The following is a 10,000-nucleotide window of genomic DNA, read 5'->3' as shown; positions in this document are numbered from 1 at the left end:
CTCATTCTTCCTCCCCTCATCCTGTCCTCTTTCCTCCCCTCTTTTCCTACCTTCCTTCCACTCTTCTTCTCCACTCACAAAACTCGTCTTTTTTGTCCCTTCCCTCCTCTTTTCCATCCTCTTTTCCCTTCTCTTCTCCACTCACAGCATCATTTACTGTCATTTAGGATTGGCAACTCCCTGGGGGAAAAATAAGGGATATCTCATTGGTGTGGGGTGTGTGGGGGTTCTCCTCTGTATTTAGATGCAATGTCGTGAATTTTAACCATATTGTGTCCCGTTTCAGCTCAATACGGATAAATCATTATATATTTCAGTTATTTGTATTGATTTGCACACACACACACAATATCATGTCGGACCACAAATGAAGTAAAGACATAATAATCTCTCTCTCTCTGTCTCTCTCTCTCTCTCTCTCTCTCTCTCTCTCTCTCTCTCTCTCTCTCTCTCTCTCCTCCAGGCAGCAGTGATAACCCCCGCTATGGACCATAGCATGTCAATGCAACCTCATATGCTCAAATGAAGTAAAGAAAACAAACTCTCTCTCTCTCTCTCTCTCTCTCCCTCTCTCTCTCTCTCTCTCTCTCTCTCTCCCTCCCTCTCTCTCTCTCTCTCTCTCTCTCTCTCTCTCTCTCTCTCTCTCTCTCTCTCCTCTCCTCTCCTCCTCCAGGGTGCAGTGATCACTCCGGCTATGGACCACAGTATGTCCATGCAGCAGGCCAGTATGATGGGGCCTCTCTCCCAGCAGATGAGCCACCTCTCCCTCGGCTCCACGGGGAGTGTGAGTACCTCACTATTACACACACACACACACACACACACACACACACACGCACACACACACACTCTTCCACCTCTCCCTCGGCTCCACGGGGAGTGTGAGTACCTCACTATTACACACACACAGGCACACGCAAGGACGCACGCACACACACAAACACATGCATGCATACTCACACATACACACACACACCACACAAACACACACACAACACACACACACACCACACACACACACACACACACACACACACACACACACACACACACACACACACACACACACACACACACACACACACACACACACACACACACACACACACACACACACACACACTTCCTGTTATTTACTGACGCAACTCCTGCTGGACTGCTGTTCCCAATACGCCCATGGGGGCTGTGTGTACCTCTGATCCCCTGTAGCGAGCGCAGGAGAAGAGTGAAAAGCGAATGACTATACGTATATAGTTTTTTTCAGGGTAGAGGACGAGGAGATTGTTTACCGCTTTGAAAATTGTCACAGCAGTGGACTCTGGTGCCACAATGTTCCAGCGTCTCTTCGTTCTGCACACACACACGCACACACACACACACACACACACACACACACACACACACACACACACACACACACACACACACACACACACACACACAGAAAGAGAGATAGAGATAGAGATAGAGAGAGAGAGAGAGAGAGAGAGAGAGAGAGAGAGAGAGAGAGAGAGAGAGAGAGAGAGAGAAAGATAGAGACACTGCACCACACACACACACCAATCCACTCAGTTCTGCTCTGCTTGTTCTCTGAGAAGTTAACTTTTTCTCAGAGGCAGCAGATAAGTTTCTACCCAAACAGCCAAACTTCAGAGACTACAGTTACGAGTAGCGGTAAACAAATTAGGGGTGTAAATCGCCGCCTCCATGACGATATTTCAATATCAATATCTTATTATACGATGCGATGCAATTCAACTATTTTCGAATGCCCCACGATACAATACAATACGATTCGATTAAACTTTTTTCCAATTACTTTTCCACTTCTATTATGTTATGGAGCTAGGGCATTGGGCAGGGGCCAGCGATTTGATTATTTTCGATACTTAAGAATGCCCCACGATATGATGCGATTCGAATCAATCATCAGATGATATTGCGATATTTCGATACATACTGATTATTATTTACACCCCAGTAAACACACACACATGCACTCTTTGCCTTTAGTCTAGTGTCAGTCATGGGCAACCTGTAGGCCTGTAAAGGTACACCAGAGAGAGTAGAGAGAAAGAGGTTCCATTGGCCCATTGTTTCCTGGTTCTATTATGCCCCCCTTAGGCAGACCTAGGCAGACCTAAGGACTGTTCTATTCATTGTAGGAGCATTATGACACGCCCCTTTAGGCAGACCGGAGCCTGGTCGCTTAGGTGCCCATAGAAACCTCTTATGTTGGCATATCTCTATACTTAAAGAATCTCTGGGTACACTGTATTGTATTTCTACCGAACCCCAAAAACCGAAGTACGTACCGAACCGTGATTTTTGTATACCGTTACAGCCCTAGTATCCTGGATTCACAAGCTTTAATCCACTGCCATATATTTCAAATTACCTGATTTTTTCTTTCTTCTTGTCCAATTGCCTGATTTGCCCTAAATGCCATAAATGCCAAAAAAAAATGCCAAAATATATGTTTTGCGGAGTTGTGCATGGAATACACACATGTGCAGATTCAAAAGAGAGAGAGAGTGAGAGAGAGAGAGAGAGAGAGAGAGAGAGAGAGAGAGAGAGAGAGAGAGAGAGAGAGAGAGAGAGAGAGAGAGAGAGAGAGAAAGAGAGAGAGAAAGAGAGGTAGCCATATATTTTTTTAAAATAATTCTATCTATCATTTGTATTATAAAAAGCCTATTGCTTGTATGAGGTGACCACAGCACACAGCAAGGCCAATGCCATTCACGGAGTTACCCAAAGTTACTACACAGTATATTACTTAGTCTTAATTCATTAGCCAATGTTACTGCATAGGACAGTGCTTAGCTTTAATTAATTAGCCAATGTTACTACACAGGACAGTGCTTAGCTTTAATTAATTAGACTGCCAGCAGAGCACCAGGACAGAACAGCTGCACTCAGTATGTCCTCTGGCCCGGTGGACGTGAGCACACACACACACACACAAGGACACACACACACACACACACACAGTCACGCAGGTACGTAGGCACACGCACACACACAGGTACAAGCACACNCACACACACACACACACACACACACGCACACGCACACACACACACGCACACACACACTCAGTATGTCCGTGCCTTTGCCCTATCCTGATGGACTGTGCTGTGCTGTATGCCCTCTGCCCAGTCTGTCCCAAATACACACACACACACACACTAACATGCATGCACAAACACACACACCTTTTTCATTCGAGGGGCCACTGCAAATTCCTGTTATGTATGTATATGCAGTATCAGAGTACACAAAAGAAGTGCTTCCTGAGAGTCAGATGAAAAACAATGTATATAAACAACAAAATGAAGAGGTATACGTAAGTGTCCTCTACTACCCAGTAAGTTTCCAAAATCAGGTCCTTGACTTGTGACCCAATGTGAATGTGTGTACTGTTCTGTTCTTTTTGGCCTGATGTCCTCAACAAAGCGTAAGCACATGGTGGAGGCAATTGTGTGTGTGTGTGTGTGTGTGTGTGTGTGTGTGTGTGTGTGTGTGTGTGTGTGTGTGTGTGTGTGTGTGTGTGTGTGTGTGTGTGTGTGTGTGTGTGTGTGTGTGTGTGTGTGTGTGTGATATGTTTGAAACGCTCCTCCCATACTCAAACACAACACACTGCGGCAGACAGCGAGATCAATCAGCCATCTTTGAAGTATCAAATATGAATCAGCTCCAGACTTCCTCCGCAATCTCCTCCACACTGTCTTTTCAGCAGAACGGTCTGAGTGGAGTGTGTGTGTGTGTGTGTGTGTGTGTGTGTGTGTGTGTGTGTGTGTGTGTGTGTGTGTGTGTGTGCGTGTGCATGCGTGCATGTGAGCATGCGTGCGTGCGTGCATGCGTTTTCAAATTCAGCTTTTTGTAGGTCTCTGTATGTACTTGATGTAGCCTACTGTATGTGTCTGTGTGTGCAGCCAAATGCCTGTTACTGCATATGTGTTGGAGTGAGAGAGTCATTGAAAATGTGTTTCGCATCAGTCCTTATCAAATATGCAGTTTGAAGGATCCAGCCGTGCCTTCTCGTGCCATATCTGCAGTGAAACTCAAAGGCACAAGCATCAACACTAATACAAGTCAACTCCTCCATACAAACATATAAACATGCACACAAACGTGAACCGGCACGCACACACACACACACACACACACGCCCACACACAGGGGCGGAGTGGGAAGAGTTTTCCCACCGGGAGGCCCTTATTACCCCCCCACCAACACCAAAAAAGAAAAAAAACAACAACGCGAACAACATGGTTCCCTAACCAAAAAGACAAAAACCACGAAATCTGCAGTCGTATGCCTACTACATGTGGACATTAATGTTGTCAAAATATCAACCTGAAGTGGAGAATTGTAGCCTACACTTGATGAAATAGGCCTACACAGCCATCATCACACAGTCCAAAGCATTCACCATAGAACATTGCAGGTTAGGCTACATCACGCTACTGTTCCATGAAAATATGCACTCCACTGTCATTTTGACAGTTTGTAGGCCTATTGAAATATCGTTTAAGGAAGACAGGATGAGCACGGGCACAAAGTTTTGAGTGTGGGGATTTTTAGAAGAGTAGGCTATAGCTTACAAAAAGTCTGTCTACATTGTGCAATAAACCCACCATGCAGCAACTAAGCCAAACCTATGCTACTTCAAAGCACAACCATAAGTCAACAAAATGAATAACCAAACGGTGTAGGCCTACCTTAAAACGCTGTCTTCGTCGCAGCAAATGTCTTTGTTTCTTGCAATTACATTTTAATCCACAGTTTAGGCTACACACCCAGCACTGCTCACATCAGAATCTTGTGTGGTAATTATTTTGTTCCATTTCTTCAGACATTACATAGGCTACATGCTAAATGTGCCACATATAAATATATGTATGATATAACATTATTTCGACTGTAAGGAGATATAGGCCTACCGCTAGTTCTAACAAACCAATGCCATCAAAACATGTACAACGTGTTTTCCTGCTTAGCTGCAGTTCACTTCCTTACCACTTGGTGGAGTCTGTTCGTAACCCAAGTCAATAACCACAGAAGAAGTGAATCTGGAGTGGCAGACTGTAAACTGTAACAGTCATGTGGAAATCGAAAAATAAATCACAACTTACTAATATTTCCATCCCTTGGTAACCAATCTAAATATCACAGGTTCTTGCAATACTGAAAACGAAACTATGTTACTAAGATCTAGTAAACTTCCGCGATCTACGGTGTATGAACATTATCAGTAGAGAAGGGGTGTGGTCAATTTACTGTTTGACACCGTCACTGAGGTATTGCGGTCGGGTAGACGGTATATATATTGGTGAGTCAACTTGTTTTAGCATGAGATCTGAAATGTAGTTAGATAACCTTTGAAACAACACACACTCTTTGAGGACGACTGAGAACGTAATGCGGCCACTGAAATACATTTCGCGGCCGCAGCCCACCGGGACAAGTCCCCGATCTCCCGATGGCCACTCCGCGCCTGCCCACATACACGTGAACACCAACACATGCATTCTTGCAGGCACGCACGCACACACACCCTATCCCTACCATTTCCATAACCCCTGTTTTTAATCTTTGAGAAACACAGCTGGTGTGTGTCACTTGCTCCTTGTTATTATCCCCTTGTTATTCGCTCCAATAAAAGTCCCAGTTCAGCCCGGCCAACAGTGGTCCAAATTGCCACTGGTACTGGAGTCAACTTGGTGCCACAGCTGGCGCAGGATCTATTGTGTGTGTGTGTGTGTGTGTGTGTGTGTGTGTGTGTGTGTGTGTGTGTGTGTGTGCGTGTGTGTGTGTGTGTGTGTGTGTGTGTGTGTTTGTGTGTGTGTGTGCGTGCGTGCGTGCGTGCGTGCGTGCGTGCGTGCGTGCGTGCGTGCGTGCGTGCGTGCGTGCGTGCGTGCGTGTGTGTGTGTGTGTGTGTTTATGTGTGTGTATGTTTGTGTCTGTGTGTGTGAATGTTTGTGGGTGCATGTGTACAATCATTCGTTCATGTGTGTGTGTGTGTATGTGTGTGTGCGTGCGTGCGCGTGCGTCTGCGTGTGTGTGCGGTTGGTTGTACTTTTTAAAAATAGCGATGATGAACTGCTGTTTACTCTGCGCCATTAAAAGCTAATTTCTGTGGTCTTGAGTGCAGTTAGCAACGACGGCGAAATGACTTGAGCTCAGAACAGTGGCGGCTCCTATTCATGCCTACCGGGCATTTCCCGGTGGGCCCTGCACCCTCGTGGGCCCCTATTTTCAGAAATGTAAAAAAAAACATGTTTTCAACATTTCTTAAAATAGGGGCCCACGAGGGTGAAAGCCCCCCGGTGAGTCAGTTCTGTACCGGTAATTTTGAGGGCCCACTTTAAGCCAAAAGTGCCCAGCCCTATTTCTCACCCAGCCCAATCCTGGCACAGAATAGTGGCGGCTCCTATTCTGGGAAGGCAACTTTAGTAGGGGACAGAAGCCAAGCCAGGGCAATTAAGGACACGGCTTTATTGCGCACTATTTATTGAACTACTATTAAAGTGACACTCTGCAACATTTTGCCGTTAATCATTCGTCTTTGTGATTAGGTACACGATTGAAGGACTTGTTACCACATGCGGAACAATTGCATACAGGGCCCCAGGGCAAAACAATGATGGGGCCCCCCATACGACCTGCCATGGTCACAATAGGACCCCCCACACCCATACAGGAGGGCGCTGGGCCAAGGGCCAAATGCCCCACTTGCCCCCCATATAGCCCCGCTCCTGCTTGTTACAAGGCTTACTCATAGTATGAAATATATTCCCAAATATTTTATGAATAAATGTTGTTTTATTGTTATTATTAATTATCATTGATATTAAATCCATTGAAGAACTCTGTTAGTTTCCAAATAAAAGATGACGCTTATCAATTCAAACTTGTCATTTATGAGATTTAGTTAGTGTAATCCTCACTTCTTCTTGGTCAGTTGTCAGTCTTTGGTAAGCAGTTAGGGCGTCAGACTTGTAGCCCAAAGGTTGCTGGTTCGACTCCCGACCCACCAGGTTGGTGGGTGGAGTAATTAACTAGTGCTCTCCCCCCATCCTCCTCCATGACTGAGGTACACTGAGCATGGTACCGTCCCGCCACACTGCTCCCTCGGGGCGCCATTGGGGGCTGCCCCCTTGCACAGGTGAAGTATAAATTCAATTTTGTTGTGTGCAGTGTGCAGTGAACACTTGTGCGCTGTGGAGTGCTGTGTCACAATGACAATGGGAGATGGAGTTTGCCAGTTGGGCTTTCACTTCACTTTCACTTCCTCCAGAGCAGAATGAGGCTGAGACTGACAAAGCCTTCATCAAGCCTGTGTGTGCGGACATGACTGACACACTACAACAGTATTATGTACTGTAAACGTCTTTGTAGGATTGTTTGTGTCTGTGCGTGTGTGTGTGCGTGCGTGCCTGCATGGGTGTGTGTGTGTGTGTGTGTGTGTGTGTGTGTGTGTGTGTGTGTGTGTGTGTGTGTGTGTGTGTGTGTGTGTGTGTGTGTGTGTGTGTGTGTGTGTGTGTGTGTGTGTGTGTGTGTGTGTGTGTGCCTGTGTGTGCAGACATGACTGACATTCCACTACAGTATTCTGTACTGTAGGAGTGTTTGTAGGATCTATACCAGGAAGACAGAGATGCTACTGTAAGCAGTTTGAAGTCGTAGCAGGATCTGTCAATGGATTGGCGGTCTACACGTCCTCACAGGAAGAATCATGCTCAAAGTCTTAGGATGGAGCTGTCCACACTGACAGTGCTGAGCAGGGTTGGACTGGCCATCTGGCATATAGCGGCCATTTCCCGGTGGGCCCTGCACCCTTGTGGACCCCTATTTTCAGAAAATTTCTGAAAATAGGGGCCCACGAAGGTGTGGGGCCCACCGGTGAGTCAGTTCTGCATTGCTAATTCTGAGTGGGGGCCCCATTAAGCCAAAAGTGCCCAGGCCCTATTTCTCCCCCAGTCCACCCCTGCTGACAGTGCTGACGTGTTGGCATTGGCACTGTACTCCTCGCTGAGCAGCCTCAGCAGGACTGTCTACGCAGAGAAGGGTGACACACTGGCTTGCAATGTCTTAGTAGTAAGTAGGCTACTTACCGTTGTAGTACTAGAGTTGCCTGACAGACAGGGATGGGAAACCTGGATTCATTAGTTTGAGCAGTCATCTGGTTGAATTGGACAGGTCAAACCAGGTCATTTGGAATAGACCAGTTCGTCACATTTCTGAAGAGTTGTAAGTGTATCTTTTAATGGGACAACATTAAAGAAATTTCGCATGTAAGCCATGCAAGTCCCACGATCATGCTTGATTTTACGGATGGGACACATTTCTTTGTGCAAATCACTTTTTATTCCGATATTTTGAAGGAGGAAACCAACGCACACCAGAGGTTTCGAGGTGCAGGTAGCGGGTATATCAGTTTTTTAGATATTCCGATATGCCATACTCAGTGAGGAGCCTCAGTGACAACTGTCCGATACAGACAAGGCTTAGAAGAAGGCAGCATACGTACCTCACAGGCACATTGAAGTCTACAGTAACAGAAATGGTTGCAGTGCTGCTGGAATTCAATTGTACGCTCACTGAAAAAGCCTTAGTATAGGACCAGTCAATTTTACCCAAGTTGGCACACTGTCACACTATACACAGAGAGTCACTATAAGGTCTTACTCTGTAGCACACTGTCACACTACACACAGAGTCACTATAAGGTCTTACTCTGTAGTGTCTGTCTGCACAGAAAAGTGCTCAGCAGTTGTAATTCTCTACCGGCTGAGCACCCACAGCCACTTCTCTCTACTCAAGACAGCTGAGAAACTGGCATGCAAGTATGTCAGTGGTTCCCAAACTTTTTCAGCAGAGACCCCCTTTTGGACTTAAGAATATTTTTACGATCCCACCACCCACCAGTCTTAGCGTAGCAATGGATTTCCAGAAATATTAGCGGACAAACTATTAATGGAAAATCTAGAAAAAATAATGGACAAAAATCAAAGGCAATTTTTTGTCCATTAATATTGCTAGATTTTCCATTGTCCGCTAATATTGCTAGAAATCCACAAGACAGCAAATACATCTATTAATAACCATACAAGTGAATACAAGCCCCTTCGTCCGCGACCCCCTTCAGTACCACTGCTACCCCCTAAGGGGTCCCGACCCCCAGTTTGGGAACCACTGCAGTGGAGATTCTTTAAGTATATAGAGATATGCCAACATAATAGGTTGCTATGGGCACCTAATGTGACCAGGTTCCGGACTGCCTAAAGGGGCGTGTCATAATGCTCCTAGCATTGAATAGAACAGTCCTTAGGTCTGCCTAGGTCTGCCTAAATTTCCCCCCAAAACATAGAACCAGGAAACAATGGGCCAATGGAACCTCTCTCTCTCTACTCTCTCTGACTGCAGTATGTCACAGGCACAGCACGTCTCAGCAAGGGGGCTTCTTCCTAACACACCAACAAAGCTGAGTGCCTGGCACAGTCTGCGCAGACCGTAAGTAAGATGTGAAGTCTTACTGCAGTAAAACCTGTCATTGGAGACAAGGCTGAAAGCTTCCTGTACACGCACCGTATGTGGTGTGCCTGTGTCAATAAAGGTCTGCCTTTGCAGGCAAGTCTGGTATAGGATGTTGGCAAACTATCAAAACAGTTAGTCGGTGTGTATACATGCGTTTTGGAAAATTTGGGGGTTTTTTTTCGATTTGAGTCAGTCATAGGTAAGCGGTTAGGGTGTCAGACTTGAAGCCCAAAGGTTGCCGGTTCGACTCCCGTCCCGCCAGGTTGGTGGGGGGAGTAAATTAACCAGTGCTCTCCCCCTCCTCCTCCATGAGAGAGAGCAGACGGACAAACACAAACACGGACACACAAACATTCACACGCATTTAAACTTACTGTCTTAGAAAGAATACACTTCACCCATTTGGAGTGAACACACACACGAACACAAACACACAGAGTCTTACAGAGAACTGTCTGCA

At 46.0% G+C, this 10,000-nt stretch overlaps 1 protein-coding gene across 1 annotated transcript in view; it reads left to right on the top strand.

Annotated features, from left to right (window-relative positions):
• LOC134436687 (RNA-binding motif, single-stranded-interacting protein 3-like) overlaps positions 1-10,000 on the top strand; it is a 388,892-nt gene that overhangs the window by 351,210 nt on the left and 27,682 nt on the right. Inside the window, exon 11 of the mRNA XM_063186017.1 lies at positions 674-784. Coding sequence (XP_063042087.1) covers positions 674-784 — 111 coding nt within the window. The remainder of the gene's footprint in view (positions 1-673; positions 785-10,000) is intronic.

Source organism: Engraulis encrasicolus, chromosome 20 (assembly GCF_034702125.1).
Source record: "Engraulis encrasicolus isolate BLACKSEA-1 chromosome 20, IST_EnEncr_1.0, whole genome shotgun sequence".
NCBI lineage: Eukaryota > Metazoa > Chordata > Actinopteri > Clupeiformes > Engraulidae > Engraulis > Engraulis encrasicolus.
This window is presented reverse-complemented; position numbering and strand designations above follow the sequence as displayed.